This window comes from Triplophysa dalaica, chromosome 17 (assembly GCF_015846415.1).
Source record: "Triplophysa dalaica isolate WHDGS20190420 chromosome 17, ASM1584641v1, whole genome shotgun sequence".
Classification (NCBI taxonomy): domain Eukaryota; kingdom Metazoa; phylum Chordata; class Actinopteri; order Cypriniformes; family Nemacheilidae; genus Triplophysa; species Triplophysa dalaica.
Genome location: NC_079558.1, coordinates 5,588,889 through 5,612,144, shown reverse-complemented (window position 1 = coordinate 5,612,144; position 23,256 = coordinate 5,588,889). Strand labels below are relative to the sequence as shown.

Here is a 23,256-nt window from a genome sequence, read left to right as displayed (position 1 = left end):
TGCACAGTTACAATAACTGGGACTGCATTCAGCCAGAGGTTGATACAAATGTAAAAATGATTATGTGTATATAAAATAATTACAATCAGATTTTTTCATATACAAGAATAAATTACATCGTCTATATCAACAAAAACGACTTCACGTGAAATATCACGTGAGTAGACGCAGCTTTTTTCTTAAATGGACACAACCGTTTTCTTATACGTGAACACTGAATCATTTTAAAAGAAGTACATTGATGTTAAACTTACGTTTATTTACATATAAAATGTTTATTATTAGGTTGAGTATACAACGGGGAATTTTGATGAATGATCTCATCTAGCGTAGGCACGAGAATGTTCTACGCATGCGCAGTCTCGGCATGTTTCAGTTTCAGTCAAGTTGTCGGCTAGAGGAAATTTTGCAAGTCATGGTGGGCCATTCAAAGCAGGAGGGGACTGACAACGTAGATATTTAGGAAATAAGGGCGTAGTGAGTAGAAATTGAAAGTACTCTGAGTGATTTGTCAACAAACCGTTCCAGAGTAAGTATAAAAACAGACTATTTAATGCTATGCTAACGTGCTAACTTAGCTATAGCTTCCAAAACCGGTAATGTGTCAGTGTGTGTCCTTGTGGATGTTGCAAGTGCATTAGACAGCTTTGCTTTAACGGCAAGAATCCACTTGAGCAGTTATGCGTTACCAATTCACACAACTTAGTCTTTAATAAAGTTGTTATTCGTAATTCTATGCCCCTTGTAGAAACATGTCAGGGCCCGCCTCCGCTATTGGCTGTAAATTGTAGAGAGGATGAGTGACAGACTTCTTAACCAATCAGAGACTGTTGCGCCACTTGTTGCCAACGGGGCTGCTGGGCTCAGTTAGCGGAAGTGTGAGAGGTCAATACTTCCCGGTGCATGGACAAGTAATTTCGTTTAGATTGTATGGGTGAGTCAATAGATAACACCAGATCAAAGCTGATCTGCAGTTTATTGATGAAGGACGCTGGCGATTTTTGGACGCAATTCTGCTTTTGGCTATTTAAACTAAACGGGATGGATGAGACGATGTGGGTGTGATTGAGAGGTGGGTCTGTGCGGTGGGGGTCAATAATGCATTCATGTTTCATCATAATTTCACACTTAAACTGTGATAAGAATTTTGCTATATCGTGTTGCATTTTGTTCAGATTTTTTATGTTCTTTTAACTTTGTTTACCATTGATTATTTTACTAGGCTGTGTTAATATTTGTTGTGGTCTTTTTATTGAATTTGATTATCATTAGAATAAAAGAGAATTATATATTTGATAAATATAAATGGACATTGAATTGAAAATAAGCTTACCTTCTTTCTATTTTTCTATGCAGGGTGGATTAATCAAAATATACCTTTAAGGTGGATAAACGTTATTTGGATGAAAATACGTCAAGCACAAGAAAGAGAAATACAATTTATTTTACCTTCATCTTCTGTTTTATTTTATTAAAATTATATGATATTGAAAAGAGGGAGTAGTTTATTTTTTCCTAAATCTTCTTTCTTTTCTGGTATATAAAAAAACTGGCCAGAACGCAATTTGGTCTGACATTTGTTTGCGTGTCGTTTTTGCTTTTTGCGTTTTTCTTTTTTGTTCCTTTGCAAAGAAATGCTTTACTTGAAAAAGTACTTCACAGAGGGTCTTATTCAGTTCACTATCCTTCTGAGTCTAATTGGGGTACGGGTGGACTTGGACACTTACTTAAATAATCAGCTCCCCCCACTTCGTGAGATCATCCTGGGCCCCAGCTCGGCCTACACCCAGACGCAGTTCCACAATCTCCGCAACACCCTGGACGGCTATGGGATCCATCCTAAAAGTGTGGACCTGGACCATTTTTTCGCCACCCGTCGGTTGCTGAACCAGGTGCGCTCCCTGGATCATCTGCGCTTGCCCAGCACTGAGCTGAGCACCTGGCTGGTGCATCGTGACCCTGAAACTGTGGTTTCGGCAACCAGCCAGTCCGGCCCCAGCATTGCCCTGGACAATGGGGGCAGCCTGGAGGACGTGAACAACTCCGAAGCCTCGGCCATGAGAGGGGCTGGAGGTGCTACTGAGACCACTTACAGCCCCAGTGGAGAGGACAGTCTGGGAGCTGTGGCCCCTGAGGACATTCAGGAGCAAGCGGACAGAGAGACCAGTGACGATCTTTCCAAAGAGGTACTGTAGCTGTGTGTTTTAAGCTTGGCATACTGTAATTTGATTTGTTTTGGTCTCATGTTCGATTATCTTTCAGCTTTATGCTATTATCTCTATTAGATTTACTGTATCACATATGTGCTGTTGAGTGGGTCTGTAGGGGTAGTACTATTTCTAATTTTGTGCTTTACAATAGTGGCCTGATAGGGTGTGGCCACAGTAAATCATCTCTCTCAAAGTTGGACCTGCATCTTTTTTTAAAGATAGTCTGCTATAAATCATAGTATGGCTCCTTGATGTCAAGCCACCTATTGTATGTGTTAATATTAAATTTTCTTGCAATATCACAGTTGGATAGTGTGAGACAATTTAGGCTACACAGACACGTGTTGTAGCTCTAAGGCTAGCATTTTAGAAGACTTGCCCTTCAGAGATGGAGGTCAGATACTCGTATGATTGTCATAGAACTGTTTTAGCTTTTAGTTGTTTTGAGGACAGAAAAAGGCTTGTTTGTTCCTAAACTATGCTTGAGACAATTAGATCAACAAGAACGGAATAATCTGTGTAGTGTTCCTCATTAAACAAAATTTATTGACGTTATCTTGTAATCTTAGCACTCCAAGGGTCTGTCTTCATGCTTGATGACCACCGCCTTTGATAATTATATTTATAGGACATTGACCTGATAGACATCCTTTGGAGGCAGGATATTGACCTTGGTGCTGGACGAGAAGTATTTAACTATAGCAGTCGGCATAAAGAGGCTGGTAAACCTAACGAAGAGGCAGGGGGCAGAGAGGAAAACTGGAGAAACAGACTTAATCTACAAGCAGTGCAGAGCCTAACGCATATTGATGGAGAGACAGGAGAGAGCATACCTGAAGAGGTATGTGCTGTAATATGATAGGAAAGTGATGGCCACAGCAAGGTTTCGTTTATTTATGCTTTAAGATAGGGAGGCTGGATAGTTTAAGATGCAGATAAACAGAAGTCTTGTAATTACAATGACTTTGTTATCTTTACTAGCTAACCAGTCTCGGTGCTCAGACCTCATTATCCCTGCAGGAATGTCTGAGGCTTCTGGAGGCCACCTTTCCATTTGGAGAAGAGTCAGAGGTAGCAACTTCAGAATCCTCGCTTGCTTACAACATTGCTTGAATTAACAAGGTATTGTTTTAAGTTTGATTATCATTTCTCTATTCTTTAGTTCCAGAACTCTAGTTCCACCTCACAGCTGACAGCTCCAACCGAGGAAACTCCATCTACATCACAGGGGCTCCCCATACAAGCCCCTCTATCCCAGTCTGATACACCACTAGACCTGGAACAGCAGTGGCAGGACATTATGTCCATAATGGAATTGCAGGTTTGTACACTAACTGCATACATCAAAGAAACATAAAGCCATTGTTAATATAGAAATTATTTTTTAGGACATGGATGTGAACAACACTGCAGTAAACACCACAATGAATAATGAATCCAATAACAACAATGCAAGCACCACAGAATCAGCAACAAGTTTTGGTGTCCTACCATCCAGTCTCATTAACCAGGATGTTAGCCTCCACCAGGCGTCACTTCCCAGCTGCAGCCAGGACTTTCCTACACTCTTCAACCCTGAGCTGGATTCCACTGGGGGCCAGCAACCTACCTTAGTCAGGCTCTCATCCAGCAACTCCTCCAACATCAACTCAACATTTGGAGCTACTAACCTGACTGGACTCTTCTTTACACCAACTCTAAACAGTTCAACCAACCTATCCACCACTCCTGTGCTGCCCGACCCTTTTACCAGCCTGCTTGAAGAGTCCATGCTAGATGAAATTAGTCTGCTAGACCTCGCAATGGAAGAAGGCTTTAGCCAAGCCCAGGCTTCTCAGCTTGAGGACGAGCTCGATTCAGACTCAGGTCTTTCATTAGACTCCAGCCATAGCCCGGCCTCCCCCAGCAATTCGGAAACTTCGTGTTCATCTGCCGCGTCGTCCTCGTCCACCTCCGCAACGTTCTCAGAGGAAGGAGCTGTGGGGTACAGCACGGATTCGGAGGCAGCCACAGTCGAACCAGAAGAAGGAGCTGTTGGAGGCTATCAGCCAGAGTACAGCAAACTGTGCCGCATGAGCTACCAAGATCCCTCTCAGTTTCACGGCATACCGCAATTGGAAAGTGTCAATCACAACCACACTTATAATCTGCCACTGTCATCACCCTATTCCGAACACTCCGAGCTGTCTGCGTCCAGCAGCAAGAAAGGTAGAGACAAGCAAATGCAGCAGACGAAGCTCCAGCCACCGCAGGACTTCATAGACAGGCAGACAAGCCGCGACGAACGTAGGGCAAGAGCCATGGACATCCCATTCTCCAATGAGAAAATCATTAACCTACCCGTTGAGGAGTTCAATGAGCTTCTAGCCAAACATAATCTCAACGAGGAACAGCTTTCCCTTATCCGTGACATCCGGCGTCGTGGCAAAAACAAAATGGCCGCACAGAACTGCCGCAAACGCAAGCTAGACACCATCCTCAACCTCGAGCAGGGTGTGCAGGATATGCGACGTGATAAAGCTCGGCTGCTGAAGGAGAGGATGGAGTTCATTAAGTGCATCAGACAAATGAAGCAGAAGGTTCAGAACCTTTACCAGGAAGTGTTTGCACAGCTGCGAGACGAGGAGGGCAGACCCTACTCCGCCAGCGAGTACTCGCTGCAGTACGGCCCCGACGGCAGCGTTCTTCTCATGCCTCGTAGCATGACAACAGAACAAGGACACAAACCCGAGAAGAAGCAGAAGGACAAAAAGAAGTGAGGAGCTTGAACTGCTGCCCTTTTATTTATCCGCAAAGGCACTACCATAAAAAGTATTTTAAAAGGCAAAGGACGCCTTTTTCTTTGAAGAGATTCTAGAAAGATGAAGAAAATTGCATCATTGATTACTCTTCCTGCATTGGGTTTTCTTTGTTCGTTTTTCGGTTCAGAAGTTTTTTCCTGAAAGCGACATTAAAGCAGACATGCTTTGTGTAGTTCAGATTTTTCATCGACGCACACGTAATGAGAAGGACGGTGAGAAGGATACTTTCAGATGAACTGAAAGACTGGTGAAGAAGGTGTCCCTCAAAAGATGCTCTTGGAAGAACTGATTTGAGGCTCATTAATGGTCCTAAAAATGTAGTCAATGAAATGCAGTTTTAGCATTGGCCTAGCACTGGCGGTGTTTGTTCATACCCCGGGTTTACATTTGTGAATGAGGAAGAACCCCTTGATGCTAAGAGCTTGAAGGAAAGGCTGAGCTAGAAGTATTGAGAAACCCAAAGAAAATACAGGCATGCCGATACTAACCAAAGGTTGTGTTGTGCAATTCTCTCGTTCCCATAACAAAATCATACTGGTCTCTCCGTGCGTGTTAATTCACATGTCACGTCAATGAGAGATCATTTCTGTCACTGGACAGAAGTTTCACCTGAAAAGTCTCAATCCCATTTGCCAAGGAACTGAGATGAGGGGGAAAAGAGCGTGTTTGGATTTAGCATTGAGGTTTGTGGAATAGCATTGTATTATAGAGGTACAGATAGAGGATGGCTGCACACTGCATTACTAATAAATCAGCTTCTGTACCCTCTTCTGCACTGTAAATCAACACTGTAGTTTGCCTATAATAAGCTTCTGGTCTTTAGCTTTTTCCTCTACTGCTGGGGAAAGGGTTTCTTAGTCCCTCAGTCAGCTTTAAACGCTACTATTCCATGTGCATAAACTTTTGAATGAGCCATCAGACCTGGCCACCCGGATGGCATAAATGCAGATTGCTCCTGAATTATGTGATCGAGTCTGATGTGTCTTGGTATACAGCATTACAAACCATTCATGTTTAGCTTTGGTTGCAGGGCATAATGCTTTGTTTCTTCGGCAATTTACGCTAGTTCGTTGAAAGGACACATTTTATTGAGAGGCTTTGTGTTTCAGTTGTATGTCACCTGGAAAATAATCAAAATACAAACTGAAATTTCATAGTAGCAGACGTTTAGAGGTTTAATTCTCTTTTGCTGGGCGAATGTTAAACATTTGACGTGATCCTTTGTCCCAGAATTCTTTACTTCATTATACACTACCTTTATTACACACAACCTTTATTGCCATTTAAGTTAGAATGGTTTGCCAATAACCATCTATATTACGTTTTACAACAGCCTAAGAGAATAGCTGACCTGACGTATCATTTCATTACAGAATGGGATTAAGAAACAGTAATACTGATGTGAATGTCTAATCTACATTACGTTCATCTTCATTCTGTCTCTGTTATTTCCATCTACACTGTTCACATAGTACCATGTGACACAATTAGTGTCTGGTTTGGTGCAACATAAATAAATATGCAAGAAAAAAGTCAATTTTGTCTCAACTTGGTAAGAGACAATCTTTATGTTACTGGTTACAAACAATTAGTGTAGATGGGATAGAGACAATGGTTAAAAAAAGAGTGGTTCATTAGATGAGTGTACGTATTACAATGTCATAACTACTTGTCGTCATTATGCACTGTTCTTTTTGTCCGTCTTGTTTGTTTTGTAAATATTTTTATGTTCTGTACGTCTCTCGTCCCAATTGCTTGGTTAAGCCGGGCCTTTTTGCACCTTCTTTGAATTTGCCTGTTCAGATTTATTCCTTTTTGATTCACATTAAGATATTTGCTGGCAATCCGGAATTGTTATTTTGTTAATTAATAAACTTTTGTTTCTTTTTTTGTTTTTCCTCTTTTAAAGTGAAAAGATTTGTGAACAAAGTATGGCAAAAATAATCTAAATAAAACGTATTAAAAATACAGTGTGGGAGGCTTTGGTTATATCGTAAGATGTATTTATCTGAAGATGTGTTTCCCAGATTCTTAAATTCTGGTTTTGTTAAAGGGATAGTTCACCCAAAAAAAGAAATTAATTGAATCATCTACTCTTGTTATTTTAAACCTGTTTGTTTTTTTCTTCTGCAAAACCAAATATATTTTTAAGAATGTTGGTAACCGAAAAACTGCAGTACTGATTGACGTGCACTTGTTTTACGTCCATGCAATAGAAGTGAGTGGGTACAAATGTTTTCTAAATAATATTTTGTGTTCTGCAGAAGAAAAAATGTCACAAAAGGTTTGAAATGACAAGACTAAGAGTAAATGATGACTGAATGATGAATATTAATTTTTGGTTGAACTGTCTCTTTAGTATCACTGATGGGAGCTCATTGTTTCAATGGTGTGCCATGGACTGCATTATGGATTAAAAATCAAGTGAAAAGGATCGGGAATACACTGCCTAGACTAAGTATACACATTTTTACATCAACTATTTTGACAACAAAGCTTTTTATTTTTTAAATGAATTCAAGGGCAGTTCTGATAATATGCAATAATAGCATGGTTAAACAAAACATACAACTGTAAAAGTTCAAAACATACTTAAATGTTTTTTTTTTTAGAAGAAAGAATGTTACAATTCTACTTTGCTGTTTGACAGTAATAAAACAAGTATCAAGGTAACAACTAAACTGACTGTACATAGTGATGCTTACATTATAGAAAATGGCAAACATATTTACAAACACAATGTCAAGACGAGAAAGAGTATCATATTAGGGATCGCCCACAAATAGCACCTATGGCAGGACAAAACATAATAGTTCATGGATAAATAAACACTGGATGATAATAGCTGTTGGCATCTCTTTAAAAAACCAATTGTATCAAAGCCAGGTCCAAACATTTAATAAGGCCTATATCATTTTCTCATGAATCTGTCTAAATTCATGCATACAATGATCACCTGCTTTGACAGATTTATAAAATTGTCATTTTCTTAATATTCTGTTAAGGCAGTAACATTTTAACATTAGTTAATATATATACATAAAATTTAAGATTATGGAATATATATATATATATATATAAGGAAGTTTTTGATACCGCTACAGCATTAAACAAAACAGATTCAGGATGATCAACACTGATAAAATACTGTAATCTACACAGGGGGAGGATACAGGTTGAACATTTTCGACTTGGTAACTTCACAATTTCACATGAAATAATTACAATAAATGAATTCTATGAATTTAAATGTGATTTAAATGTTTTGGTGTCAATAAAATGTTGCAAGAAAGCATGAATACATTTAAAGGTATAGAGTCATGTCACCTATTAAGCAATTTCTATTTGCTTTCACATACGGCAATGGTGCCAAAACTAAAATATGCTGAAACCTATGTAGATTACAGTTTATACTGTTGGTTGAGTTCTCAACTCAATTCGTTTTTTTACAACAGGAAAATAGTCAAAAACACGTTTTGATGGCCACAATTGAAAACCAATGTCCCTTACATATTAGTTTTTATCATCTTTTTTTTCTTCCTCTTCTGTAGGGTACGAATGCCAGGTGAGCCGTTCCTCGTAAAAGGAAATGACAACTTGTGGGCACTTTACATTCGCCTCTTTGGCTGGTACAAGATCAGCTTCATCAGAGTTTTTCCTGTAGCATTAAAACACATACATAGACATTAACATTCATTCTTGTATTTTTTTTATCCGAGATGATTTTTTTAACCAGTATTGCTGCTCAGGAACTGTCCTTCTAATCCAGCACTTTTTTTTTTTACAGGTGACAATTTCTATACAAACCATTTCATGAGGAACATGAGCTCTCCACTGGAGTCTGTAGCACCAATAATCCTCTCAGGATCCAAACCACGTGCAAAACCTCTGAGTTTCTCAGGCTAAATTAAGAGAAATGGCATGTAAGACACTTTTAGCCAATGTAGTTTCGTTTGGTGTGCTAAATTTTTTAAAGACACTTCCTGACCAGCTTATACAATCAGACACGGAATGATGAACTTGAATTTACCTCATCCTTGCGCTTTTTAGACTCCTTTCCATCTCCATCTGTGTCGGCCCGCCTCTTGCTTCCAGTTTCGGCAGTTTTCTGCGACTGTAGGAATTCTGCTATAAGGTCAGGACAGTCCAGATTGTCCTCTGGTTCCCAGGTGTTGTCCTCACTAAGGATCCAGTCATGCATAATAAAAATATAATGTCAAATTTTAACACTAAAACAAAATGCAACTGGTGGTTACACTTTAAAGGAACACTTCACCCAAAATACAAATTCTGTCATCATTTACACACCTTCGAGTTGTTCCACATCTGTAAAATTGTTTTTGTTCTGATTAACACAGAAAAGATATTTGGAAGAATGCTTGTAACCAAACAGTTCTTGGCCACCACTGACTACCATAGTAGGACAAATTGCTTTGTTCTGTTATCACAAAAGAAGATATTTTGTAGGATAGCAAACAGTTCTGGGGCACATTTGACTGCTATTGTAATTTCTCCTACTATGGTTGTCAATGTTGGCCAAGAACTGTTCAGTTAGAAGCATTTTCCAAATATCTTTCTCCGTGTTCATCAAATAAAAAAAATGTATACAGATTTGGAACAACTTGATGGTGAGTAAAATGACAGAACTTTCATTTTTGGATGAACTGTCCCGTTAAGTACTTAAGAAAATCTGAATCCTTAACTGAAATCTAATTGCAGGTACTCACTCAGAAAAGCCTTTCCATTTGAGAAGGTATTCAACTCTTCCCTTTACAACACGCCGATCCAGGACCTTCTCCACAACGTACTCCTCCTCTTCTTCCTCCACCACCTCGTCCACTTTCTTTTTGTTTTGTTTCTTCCCGGTTGTTGACTGTTTGGTCTCAGATTGTGGAACAGGAGCTACAAGAATTAGCCGGAAAACAACAAATGAATACATATGTGACCCTGGACAACAAAACCAGTCTTATTGTCTAAAATTTAGATTTTTACATAATTTGAAAGATGAAGAAATAAGCTTTTTATTGATGTATCGTTTGTTAGAATAGGACAATATCTGGCGGAACAACAACTGTTTACAAAGCTGGAATCTGAGGAAGCAAAAAAAGCTAAATATTGAGAAAATCTCTTTGAAGTTGTTAATCAGAGTCACCGCATACGCTCACAAAAATACTTTTTTTTATAAATTAACGGTAGAAAATTTATAAAATATATTCATGGAACGTGATCTTTACTTAATATCCTAATGACTTTTGGCATAAAAGAAAAATTGTCATTTTTACCAATACCCTGTATTTTTGGCGATTTCTAAAAAAGTCCCTGTGCTACTTTAGACTGGTTTTGTTGTCCAGGGTCACATATTGTCCAAAATCAACACACCAAAATTTAAACCAAAAAAACATATTTAAGATAACAATAAGACTGTTGTAAATTGAAATTTGCCAACAGTCATTTGAAAATACATCATGAAAACAGATTTAATGGCAAGGTGATTCAGAAATGTTAAAAAGAATATATGAATTATGAGTGACCAGTAAAAGTGAATAAACTGAAGGGTTTTAAATGCAATAAAAAACGAATCCAAACCTTCAGTCACAGCAGTATCGGCTGGAGACTCTGACGTTTGGCTCATATTTCCAGGGGCTCTTAAAAGCTGGAAATATATAAAATCCGGATAAAACAAATTCATATATTATCTAAAAGCTATAGTGATATAAAGATTTCGTAATCATATACTCCTTATTTCATCTAAACGTCACGTGTTGATTCAACCCTGCGATACAGCTGCACAGCACATCTGCATGCATAATATGACAAACACTAAAACCGCTATTTGACTCATGGCCACAAAAAGCATTTTGCACAGCATTCTTCATGTGCTACACTCGAATGATGGGTTAGGGGGACAGTGCACTGTACGTAAACGGTCGTCAATGTTGTGAGAGAGACTGTGCAAGCATGCTATATTCGATGTCTGCTATGGTCAAATCGGCTTGCATCCCAGCCGCAGCACATATTGATCACTGCGATTTTGCACACATAAACACAATGTTCACAGGCCCGTATATCGCCAGGACACAGAAACAAATGCACTTACTTGCACGTCTCCGAGAAAAAGATGAAATAAAGCTGATCTGCATGTACTTAATTCAGAAGAAAATGTGTAGCAGTGATTAATTACGAAAGGTAAGACCGTGCTATGATGCTGCTGAATGTCTCAGTTGTTCACGCCCACTTCCGTATTAGAAACGAGATACAACGGTAACTTCCGGTGTGATTTGTTACATTGCTGTTTGCTTTTTTATTAAAGTTCTTTCCAAATATACAGAAATACATATAGTATTAACACACAAACTAACAATCTTTTTTCATCAGAGATGAATACAATAACAAAGACAACATAAACATATATAGAGATGTATAAAAAAACGAAAACGGAAAAACAATAACGTCATTAAATATACATAAAGTAAATAATGAAAAATAAAGAATGGGCATTCAATTAAAAAAGTTTCTTTTCGTTTTTTCAAGTTTCTTATTCTGTGTTTTAACATTTTAAATGTTTTTTTTATCAAGATCTGTTTGGCAGAAAGTAATATAAGATGATTTTGATTGCTTTATATTGGTTTTATGAATATAAAACTTAGCTAAAATGATAAAAAGGTTAAGAATAACATTTTGTTTGTCGGACAAACAAGGGTTCTGTATGCCAAGAAAAACATACAAGGTGTTTAGGTGGGATTTTTTGGTCATATTCATTTTAAATCAATCCAGAATCAAAAAGAATTAGGGCGATAATTAAACAAGTGTTAGATATCCTCAATAGATTACAAAAAGTACATTTATAACAAACTGTATGCAAAGATCTACTAATGGTAACATTTATAGGGTACCATATAAGAACAATTTTGTAAATTGTTTTTTTTTTATATTGTTAGATATTCTGTAATTATAGGGCAATGTCCAGATACTATGCCATGCAATATGGTTTATGCCACCTTGATTTGCATGGAGGATTGGAACCAACATTAAAGGAGTTTCTAATGAAGTTATCATTAAAACGATTATCAAATAGAGCAAGAAAATTTACAATAAGTTGAGAGTTTGTAATGTAGTATCATTTGTGTGAGTTATTTGGTTAAGGTTATTATGCCATGGGAATAGCAATGATTGGTTGTTAGGACTAATATCCAAATATAACACCTGCTGGTAGAAAAAAATATGCTTATTCAAAAGTGACCAAAACAGTAATGCTTGCTTGCGATATCTCAGGAAGTTTGCCGGTTATGTAAATACACCGTAACAAAAATGTAACCCCTTAACTTATCAACAAATAAAACATAACCAAATAATAAGGGACAGCATTGAATACACTCCTTTTGTGTTTTTTAGAAACTTTTGGCCAATTAAATTTTAAAATGAGAACATTGCTGTTTGCTTGAGGGATGTAATATTGACTCGATCCAAAAATCGATCCATAAGTAAAAAATAATCCAATAATTTATCTGGTACTCATGAGGAGCATAAAAAAGGAACTGAATGGGGAAAAAATGGCACTGACTCTTTCTAGAAAAAGTATCAAATCTTATTTTTACAAAATAATGACGTTTCGGGCAACTCTCTCTCATTTAACTGAGGTTTACAAATATGTCTGACTTTACACCTTAACCTCTATAAACAAATAATACCATAACTTGTAAACATTGTTTTGCTCTTTGACAAAATGTTAAATGCTTTCGATAAAAGCGTCTGATTAAATAAATGTAAAGGTATAAATATTTCTTAACAAATAGACAGCATTAAAAATGCAATGAAATCAATCTGAAAGTCGTTTAGGTGATTAACTGTCATCACATTATTTTATGGGAGATGCTTGAAGTGTGAAGAACTGTCGCCTGAAAGACCAGCTGACAGAGAACATTCACCGACCAATCCAACACTTTCCTGCCAAGTATTTAATTGCTCAAAATCTTGTCGGTACGTTTGCTGGCATCCGGAGCTGCATCCCTCTCTGCCAAGATAGATAGATACCCGCGCCTCTGACTCTACTTGGCCCTGAACCAACCTGACCGTATTAAACAAACCGATCAAACAAACAACGATGGCGGCAAGTATTACCCATTCAGGAGTAAAATAGGACAAAGGGGAGAATACGAGTGGAATTTATTGGTTACGCTGATTTGACCGCTCGAAAATACGGGACAAACCCCGACCCGTCCCGCATTGATTCAAAACGGGACCCGCATTTCATTACGGGACGATTGCGTATTTTAAGGGACGGGTGGCAACCCTTCAGATATTTGCTCACTGTTTTTTTAATATTCATTGGCACTTTTTAATATGCACCTTCCTTCATTGTTTATTTCCAACACACAAACGTTTGTTCTTTAAAACATAGATTTTCATACAAAATATAAAGATGATACATTTACTTAATTTTAGCATATTTATGCATTTATAAAAGAACAATCAAAATGATACAGAACATGTAAATAGCTTGTCATATCAAGGGGCTGAATGCTTCAATCTGATTGGTGGACAAAAGTTCTTTATCAATCGCCCATTCATTTACATGCATTACTGCGATTCATTTACAGGTTACAGATGATGCTCTGCAAATCACTGCATGATGTGATAATAACGAGTCATAATGAGATGCTATATTCCCATTTTTTAGGTACTGATGTTCTTTTCACACTTTTCCATATAGTACCCCAGAGCATTTGTTAGTAGCAAAGTAGAGCTCCCACACTATGGCTGGACATCCGACATCTTGCTGACTCACCTTGATGGGACAGTAACATCTGAGCATGCTCTGCAGGTGAAAATCCAATATTTTTCAAATAATAAAACTAATATGTATAATCAAAACACAAATAATTTTTTGTATGTTACACTTCATCAACTCCAACGTACTGATAACACAAGCACCAGCTGTGGCAGTGACTGAGGAGAGTGAGCCGTCTTAGGGTGACAGCATTAGTGCCATCACCCTTCAAATGAAGAAAAAATATAGCAAACATTACAAAAGTTTTTTCTAATCTTTTTATCTATATATACATTGTTGCTTCCTTCCGCATAGTCTCTTGTCCACATTTGTTGGTGTTTTTCTAAACTCACTATTTTCAAGTTCATGTGTAGTTCTATGTTATCAGACACCCGAAGCTTGCTGTGAGGAGGTGGTCATTGAACAAACAGTAAAACTGTATGCAAAACATAGAGGACAGTTACAACTCCTATAACCTTGATCCTTCTTCTCATGATCCCTCTTTTAAGAAGCTTGAAACACCAGGACATGCCACAACTTTTGAGTGCATAAATCACAGCAGGCCTTGTTTGGGCTCTTTGGCCCAAAGGCCAAAAATTTAAAACATTTAATCATTTTTAAACATTTAAACACACACACACAAACAGCTGAGTAGTAAATAAATAAACAAACAGTCAAAGAAATCTGTGTCAGGCATATCAGCCAGTAGGTCCAGGCATTTTGGGGAGGATGTGTCAGATTAAACAGGGAGGCCTCCAGGTCTTGCAGGTCTGTAAATTACAGTCTTTGAGTTATTGTAGCACCCATGGACTGACATAAACAAAAAAATAAAAAAAGTGACCAGACACATTTCCATTCCTTTGTGTTTTCCTGTGATGGGTTTTTTGAAACTAAACTGCGAGTCCAACTAACTGATACATGCAACAAAATGCTTAAAGGAAAAGTTCAACCAAAATCAAAAATGCTGTCATGAATTATTCATCCACATGTTGTTCCAAACCTGTATGAATTTCTTTGTTCTGTTGAACACAAATAAAGATATATAGAATAATGTTAGCCACTGAGATTTCTGGGGCACCATTGACTATTGCTGTATTTTTTGTTCTGTTAAACACAAAATAAGATTTTTTGTAAGAATTAAGGATAACAATTAGTTCTGGGGCACCTTTGACTTTCATTTTTTGACCACCCACAAAATCTATGTCGCCCAGAATCTTCTAAATGTATTTAGACATGAATCCAGGTTTGAAAGATCTTGAGGTTGAGTAATTTATGACAGAATTTTCATTTTTGTGTGGGGTGTCCCTTCAACTGCTAAATATGAGACTGTAAACATTTTCTTGATGAACTAAAGGCAAGATGCCAGAGAAAAATAACCATGGGTCTGTTTGCTGTGAGTCATATCAGATATTACATGTTTGATTGCATTTAGCAGCTCATACAGCAGTGGACAAGAATCATGAAGCAGAACAAAAGTAATTGCCAAACAGGTTTTCATTCTCTGATGGGTTCAAGATCTTTTTATAACATGTTTATAACAATTTTACCAGCCTGTAATAACAAGAACAACATAGCAGTTTTGGAGCAAATGAGGAAACTTTCCAGCGGTTAATCCACAAATGTGCTGTAAAACGAATAAGTATATTTTCTCGACTAAGGGACATGTTTAAGGGACACGCATTGACTACATAATACATACTTTTGTATGAAAAATCAAACTAGCAAGAACTAGCTTCTGTAGTTTAATATATAAGGACTTTCCCAGTCAAATATTGTAAAGAGAACATATAGCACCAACCTTCATTTATTTTATTTCATTTTGATATACTGTGTCAATCACACACACAAGAAAACACGTGGCTTTACAGTAAGATTGAATAATGACCTTCCTACAATCTTATTGTGAAGCCATGTGTGTGTTTTATTAAAGCTAAACTAAGGAAGAACCTACTGCATAACATTGAGTTCTTCATGCAATCTATAGCTGTGCCACAGCCATGCAGCTGCAGATATATCACAACTGTTATATATTGTGTATTTTAAGAAGTATGCCTGATTTTTTATTATTGGGAAATAAATGTATTTATTATTCAGAATCTGCATTTGTTTGGAAAAATTTTTTATAGGAACATGTTGAAGAGTTAAACAGCCTCAGTTTCGAACAACATACTACAAACAAGCACCCTTGTTCTTGCTTTCCTCAAATAAGTTTGTATCAAGAAATTGTTAAAACAAAGGTAAGGAGGTTGATGTTTAGCTTTAACCCGCAAAGGCCCACTGTTGTAATATTACAACATTAGTTTTACCCCTTCTAAAATATTTGTGTAGCAATTTTTCAAAAACTATCTTTATTTATCTATTTTTCTGGCCTTTGCTTGTTTGACCAAAATATCTGCTTGCTGCACCAAAAAAATTGCTTGCTGCATGAAGGCCAGGTGATAATGTTCTGGAATGTGGGGCTGTTAGCAGGGCAACTAAGGCACAATAAGCTAGCCAGACAGCATTGTGTAAATAATGTGGAATGTGTAAATTTTGTGGAATGTCTTAACTGCATTTACATGAATTGGACTAGAAAGTAATGAGTGTTCTTTATTTATTTCAGAATGCCGCCAGCCAAGAAAGACCATCATGTATACAATGTGTGTGATGTCATTGATGCTGTTCAGAATGGCAAACGTGCCTTTTATAAGTGATGAGGAGGAATTTGGAGATTGCTATAAACTAGATAAGGAAAAAAAAAACATTAACCAGCCATCTGCTGCCTATGTGGACATTCCACAAAACCCACAAAACATGACAAAGCAACCACCAAGACGTTCAATTGCACAGACCATCCCTTGTTACAGGTATCGCTGGCTGAAAAAGGATTTTATCAGTCTCAGCACTAACTTTTCAGGTCCAGATGTCACCAATGATGCTGTATCCCTCCTCACACCGCTGGAATATTTCAGAAAGTTTGTTTCAGAAGAAATGATCCAGGCTCTGACAGATCACGGAAACAAGTACAGTGTTCAGCAAAAGGGACATCCATAAACACCAATACGAAGGAAATGGAGCAAATGATTGGCATGTATCTAAAGATGGCTATAGTTCAAATGGCAAGAGTCCATATGTATTGGGAGACTGACACATGGTACAGCCCTGTCTCAGATGTAATGTCACGGAACAGGGTGCAAGATCCCCAAGATTATTGCATTTTGTGAACAATTTTACTGTGCTTGAGATGGAAAACATGACAAACTTTGAAAACTCAGACCATGGCTTGATGCATTCAGTGATAAATGCCTGGAGGTGTTTTACCAGAAAAACACATGTCTTTGGATGAAATGATGATTCCTTTCAAGGGGAAATACAGCTCCATCAAAAAGTAATTGCGTGGCAAACCAAACCTATGTGGATTCATGCTTTGGGTAAGAACAGGAATCTCTGGAATGCTGTGTGACTTTGATGTATGCCAAGGCAGTGTGAATGGAATACATGCTAAATCTGAACTTGCATTGTCAGGGGATGTTGTGATGAAGCTTGGCCTCCACACTTTCACAAGGTCACAACTACAAGATCTATACAGACAATATTTCAGCTGCCGGGACAAAGCCAACAAAAGATTTGTTGAAGTAGAGATGCCTTAAAGTGTGGGTGTCTTTACCAAATTCATGGGAGGTGTTAATTTGTTGGATTCATTTGCCGCAAAATATAAGTCTCACTGCTGGTACCTTTACATCTTCTGGCAGACTATCATTATAGGTGTGATCAACGCCTGGCTGCTGTACAAACAAGATTGCAGAGGACTGAATGTTTCCAAGAAAGAGACACTGAACAGAAGACAGTTTCAGGCACAGTTAGCATCCTCTCTCAACCCTTTTCAGCACAACTCCCATCAAAGAAGAAGAGGGCGAACATGTTCAGCCATGGGAGCTCAGTTCTGACAGAAAGCGCACCCACAGATAATGGGAGACCCTCAAGTTGAATCGTAGCCAAAAAGCTACACACACACACTTTGCTGCATATGCAATATCTGCATCTGCTTCTCCGAGGATAAGAACTGTTTTTGGGACAATCACAACTGAAGATGCCTGTAAACAAAGCTACATACTGCACATAAAAAAGATGTACAATTATCATCTGGTTTTGTAAATACAGTGTAAGCATATTCCTATACTAAATATGTTTTTTTAATAAATTTATGACTTCTGATTATCATTATTTAATGATTAATGTATACACATATATGCCACGGTTTTGGGTAAACATAAGCATTATAACCTGCAAATAAACCCATCTAATGTGTTCTCCATTTGTTCAGACAGTAAATCACATCATTGAAATTCTTCTACCCCAAAAGCCCAACGTTGCAATAAACGTACTAAAATGTTGAAAATGTAAAAGCTGTTTTATTTCTGCATCAAAGGACTCAAAGGTTTTATTTTCTCTCTCCCTATTTGTTATAATATATTTGGGTCTTCCAGCAGCTTGGTGGCGCAGTTACAGTTAGCAGATTCAGCCACTAGATTTAACTGTGTTGCTATGCCACTGGAAATAGCGATGCTGCTTCACATACCAGATATAGGAAGTGAGATAAAGGTCCCTTGATTAGAACTGTGGTTGAACTTGAGTATTTATTCATACGTTACCTTTGTACATGTGTATGTGCCTGACGAAGATCTCAGATCGAAACATTGCCATATGAATAAAGGGAGAATAACTGTATGCAGATCTTTTTTATATTCTTAAACATCAGCTTGCAACTACAAATCGCCATTTTTAATAAACAATTGAATTTTCTCAAGACTTTTTCAGAGATGATAGACATGATGTTATAGAATAACAATTTAATGCAAACATAATTTTGACATTTTAACATTCAACCTACATTTTGACATATATTCTTGAAAAACATCCCAGTGCGACATCTGACGTTGTTTTGTTTGTAAGACCTAGTCATTCACCTTTGTGCAGCCTGTCTGGAGGGGAGAAAGTGTAGTTTGAAAGGAAGTCTAGGAATGGTTGGTTATCCAGCCATGTCAGGTTCATTCCTTCTTCTCTATAAGTCATTCTGCCTACTCCGTAGTCAAATGTCAGTTGTGCGTCAATGCTGATGTCCTGCACCGCCTTGAAGAGAAAGACAGGCCTGTCCTCTTCATTGATCTTCAACACGCACTGAAAGGGTTTTAAGTTATGCCTCTTAGAAGAATGATTAATCCTCCTGCCAATCGTCTTTTCGTCAGGGTGGCACTCGCATGGGACGGTCTGGGCATCAATGCACAAGCTGTGCTGTCCGACTTTGAATAAGAACAAGCAAACGGCCTCATTGTGTATGCCCTCCAGCAATGCCCTCCCCTCAGCAGCTGTGATTAACTTTCCATGGAAATCGCACACGATCTCGCTTTTGGAAAATGGATGGGTTGCAACCATTCCTAGAATCATGAAAACAAAATTTTCAGCAACTGAATAAACATAACATGTAGACAAACATTACAGTGTTTAAGTTGGGCTCTTCGTTAAATGTTATTCTTACCATGACCTTGTTCAGCTCCAAAGTCCTTTATGACCAGGACTGGCCAAACCTGCTCAGAAACACATCTTATTATAAACATGTCTGTTTCAATGGTTCGCTTGGGAGCCGGTTTCCACAACAGTTGTATCTCTTCAACCTTTGGGTAGTTGGCCTTCCAACCCTCCTTGGCAATAAGCCTTGCCACTGTTCTGACTGTTGGCTTGAGAAGAGGAAAGTGTGCTGATGGAATAAAAATAATTTTAGACATGAAAGTCACTTGACACAGTAAATGAATGATCTAGACTTCATTGGTTACACAGCAGATATTCCAATCACTTGGCATACTGGGAGGCTCTCCACTTGTGATAAAAGGTGGCATCTTCAGGATATCCAGAATCGACCCGCTGCTTTTTGCACGGTGGCTGGCCCTCCAGTGAAACTGGGAAACTGGCCACAAAGGCAGAAAAGTTTTTCGGGAAAGTGTGTTTCCAAATGCTGACGTCAGATGAAGCTGCAGCAGAAGTTTCTTCACTCTTGCTGTAGAAGAGAAAAATAAGGTTTAAAATAAAATTCAAATGAGAACAGCTTACCAAGTTTGTGCTGTGTTATATGAGACCTACCCAGACAAGGAATCCAGCAGCACGGGTGTGTCCACAATTTTGTGAGGCTGCAGCGTTCTAGAATCTGCAGTGCCACAACCCAGGTAATTCCTTATGGCCTCCTTTTGTCCCGCCGTGAGTTTTTTTGCAGCGGTCTTCCATACATTTCATGGAAGCGGTTCATGTCTTGAGAGACACTGTGAACACTCTCGCCAGACGATGAAAGAAAAAAACCTCTGGAAAACTTTCCATGCTGAACGCTGTCAGGCCTGATCTGCTTGTAGTACAGCTGAAACCACTATGGAAAAAGACAAAGAGAATTATTAAACGCACAACACTGGTGATAAGCAATCCATTCATTATATCATACCAAAACTTACTGCTTCCTCATCAAGGCGATCTGCATGCTGGAAGTCCCAGTCACAACCCTGTCACCTTGTTGAATTCTCTTCACCCACTCTGCATCCTTGAAACATCGAACATGTTTAATTTACTAATGCATATGAAACATGTCCAAACTGACCACAATGTACAAAACAGATGCACTTACCGTCAAGTTTTCCACACCTTGAGGACGCTGCATGTGGCAAATGTTCACAGTAGTAGCGGTACATTGTCTTCTCTGTATTTGAGAGCGCTAATCCACTCTGCAGATTCCCATTGATCCTCAAGAAGTCTGGCTCTGCCACTGTGAAAAATCCTCTGGCAATCTGTAATGCTGGGCGCTCAATCAACATCCTGTCTGTGTCTGGATTAAACATAACAAACAAGACACAAGACTGGTGATTATGTGAGGAAGCAACACATTAAGTAAAAAGAGACTAGGCAAAACAAATGTTTAAACCATTAACCTGCCGGTAGTTCTTGCAGCTGCTCTGAAGCTGTGAGTCTGCTCATTGAAGATCCACCCTTGTCTGCAGGCAATCCAAGAACTTGTAAATGCTCTTAAAATAATTGAGGATGGTGGCTGCATTCATCTTAGTGTGCTGAAGGGTCGTCACAAACTCCTGGGTCTCTGTGCTTTGGACAGGAAGTCCAGAGTCGGCTCATCCCCAGCGGGCTGCATGTACCGCAAAAAGCGAGACACGTCGTCCACCTTTGAAGAAGGATGGTGAGAATGAAGAGTTAACATTAAGACCAGGAAAGAAAAAAAGACCCATGAAACACTGCTGAAATGATGTGAAAAAGATCTTACCTGATGTTGCCAGTGTGGAACCCTGAGTGCCTCATTCAGGTACTTTTTAAAGTCCACTAGGATCTTGGCCTGAGCAGGGAACTTTTGATGCAGACCTGCCCCTTTCATCTTCATCCACACAGAGGAGGACGATGTTCTGCTGCCTTCCTGTATTTATGTTAGTTTGTGCAAATGTGGGCGGGCCTATCACACCTGCAGTGATGTCATTCAAGCTGAGCCTGTAAGCAGGACAAGGGGTGTGGCCATAGAAAATCTGCTACATATTCCATTTACTAAGCTTTGTTATTGGGAAGTAAATCTATTTATGTATTTATCAATTCAATTTATATATATATATATATATATATATATATATATATATATATATATATATATATATATATAGTATTGGTAATTCTATAATATTGAAGGATACGTTCTACATAAGTTCTTCACATATAACCACAAGTCTTCAACGCCCCATGACGCCTTGCGCGAAATATGGGAGAAACAAACGCATTTCTACCGTATTACAATTCATTCGTTTAATAGCAGAATGTGAACTCACAAACAGCACTTATAATCAGCATTCTGTCCACTACTTTATAGAGAAATGGGACGATGATTTTAATACTCGACGGAGGGAATTTAGCAACTTTATTGCAGTTGTTGTGACAGTAAACCAATGAGCAATTTTGAACATTACGGAGGGTTTTCTTTACATGATGTCGATTGTTAAATATATATGTTATGCCTTTGAATGAAACCGAACTGCATTAAAAATTTACAGAGGCTGGGTGCACGTATCACAAAGCTGCTGTCGTCAGATGGTCATTCATCTGATAAACATTCAACTAAAGGTCACGTGCAAAATCTGCCTTTTAACATTTTGCAACATTCTCTCTACGTTTTGTTTATATAAGATGATAAGCGGAAGAAATATCTACTTTACATCAAACATATCAGATGAGAAATGTAATCAGGGTGATGTGATGTAACGTTATTCCAACAGATTTTATGACAACGCGTTGGAAAATTACGTTACAGTAAAGAATCCTGGTCACGTATACAGTTTACTGTCTCGTGTTTGTATTGAAGACCATATAGTGTGATGATGACTACTAACGTTACACGAGTCTATTTGAACTCCCTTTTAAAACTATGAGCACATTCAGTCTAAGTTATGTTTAGTGTTTGTTATCTATTTGCTTGAGATGCGCGTTCGTCTTTTATAAACTGTACAGTCCCTGACATGAGCAGTGGGTCTCAACTCTAGATCCGTGAAGCGCTCTTTTTTCCCGACGTGAAATAAGATTCGCATGGTTGTAAGTGCAGCAACCCAACGAACAGTGTTGCTCATCATCTTTGTCTTCTTCTTGGTTTATGGCGGGAAGCACTCACTTTAAGATCCAGTATCGCCAACAACTGTTTTGGAGTCTGCACCCGAACCAGCCCCCTACAAATATAACAAACCTGTCGTTTTGAAATAAACTCTCTAACCCAGTGGTTCATCGCAGACCATTTTCATCTCCATGTCTCCAGAAAGAGGAGAATCTTCCATCTGCAATAACCTAAAAAAACGAAATGTTTTTAATAGACAAATAATTTTGTAAGGCTGTAACAGTAACAAAACAAAATGTGCCTATATTGAAAATCCGAATAATATGTCTGTAGCCTACTTAGTTGACTGATAAGCTTGTTCCCTCATTTTAACTGAGTAAAGAGAAAAAAAAACATATACACAAAACCTTAACTTATTAAACAAAAACCTATATTTAAGTTCACCTAACTTGATGCTCATGTAGATTACACCTACATTGTTAAATCAGCTGAACTTTGTGCTTATTTAATACGCTTAATGATACTATAACAAGACCAACTATATCTCTACCATTGAATATGGGCTACTTGATAGCCTATTCCACAGAAAAATGGACACAAAATGCATTTTGAGAAATATTTTTAATATTATAGAAAAAAAGTGTTTAACATGTTTGTGTGTTTGCTAATGTAACGTGTCACTTTATCATCTTTAGTAATACAAATTCGATATAATACACTATTATACTCTTTATATATAATAACTTTTTTTATTTTGGCTTATTAGAGAAGTGTTTCGCGTTGCTGTACTAATGTGTGTTTGCACACTCGTTCAGTCAGCAAACTGTAAATACCTGCAGTTATATCGATCTATTTCCAACTTTTTAGTCT

General features: G+C 38.1%; 3 protein-coding genes across 7 annotated transcripts; 1 reads left to right on the top strand and 2 right to left on the bottom strand.

The window, feature by feature from the left end:
• The first annotated feature begins 376 nt into the window (after positions 1-376).
• nfe2l1b (nfe2 like bZIP transcription factor 1b) lies at positions 377-6,979 on the top strand. 3 transcript variants are annotated; one of them, XM_056771014.1, is made up of 6 exons: positions 377-529; positions 1,357-2,186; positions 2,839-3,051; positions 3,192-3,281; positions 3,373-3,531; positions 3,599-6,979. In XM_056771014.1, the coding sequence occupies exons 2-6, from the start codon at positions 1,635-1,637 to the stop codon at positions 4,967-4,969; spliced, it is 2,385 nt and encodes a 794-aa protein (XP_056626992.1). In that variant the 5' UTR covers positions 377-529; positions 1,357-1,634; the 3' UTR covers positions 4,970-6,979. The 3 variants fall into 3 exon arrangements, with proteins under 3 accessions (XP_056626992.1, XP_056626994.1, XP_056626993.1); XM_056771015.1 differs by lacking the exon at positions 377-529 and adding an exon at positions 548-1,072; XM_056771016.1 differs by lacking the exon at positions 2,839-3,051.
• A 99-nt stretch (positions 6,980-7,078) lies between these two features.
• cbx1b (chromobox homolog 1b (HP1 beta homolog Drosophila)) lies at positions 7,079-11,403 on the bottom strand. Its single transcript, XM_056771017.1, has 6 exons — positions 11,109-11,403; positions 10,598-10,664; positions 9,739-9,913; positions 9,042-9,192; positions 8,819-8,913; positions 7,079-8,669 (listed from the first exon to the last, which is right to left on the bottom strand). The coding sequence occupies exons 2-6, from the start codon at positions 10,641-10,643 to the stop codon at positions 8,525-8,527; spliced, it is 612 nt and encodes a 203-aa protein (XP_056626995.1). The 5' UTR covers positions 10,644-10,664; positions 11,109-11,403; the 3' UTR covers positions 7,079-8,524.
• Positions 11,404-18,592: 7,189 nt separating this feature from the next.
• On the bottom strand, positions 18,593-21,206 carry LOC130439270 (uncharacterized). 3 transcript variants are annotated; one of them, XR_008909430.1, is made up of 8 exons: positions 21,067-21,206; positions 20,723-20,967; positions 20,422-20,619; positions 20,242-20,337; positions 19,893-20,169; positions 19,618-19,809; positions 19,294-19,512; positions 18,593-19,192 (listed from the first exon to the last, which is right to left on the bottom strand). XR_008909430.1 is itself a non-coding variant. In XM_056771804.1 (7 exons), exons 5-7 carry the CDS (start codon positions 19,649-19,651, stop codon positions 18,717-18,719), a joined length of 738 nt encoding a protein of 245 aa, XP_056627782.1. In that variant the 5' UTR covers positions 19,652-19,809; positions 19,893-20,169; positions 20,252-20,337; positions 20,422-20,613; positions 20,723-20,738; the 3' UTR covers positions 18,593-18,716. The 3 variants fall into 3 exon arrangements, 1 of the variants encoding a protein (XP_056627782.1); XR_008909429.1 differs by having other exon boundaries at positions 20,252-20,337; XM_056771804.1 differs by lacking the exon at positions 21,067-21,206 and having other exon boundaries at positions 19,609-19,809; positions 20,252-20,337; positions 20,422-20,613; positions 20,723-20,738.
• Between the last annotated feature and the right edge of the window lie 2,050 nt (positions 21,207-23,256).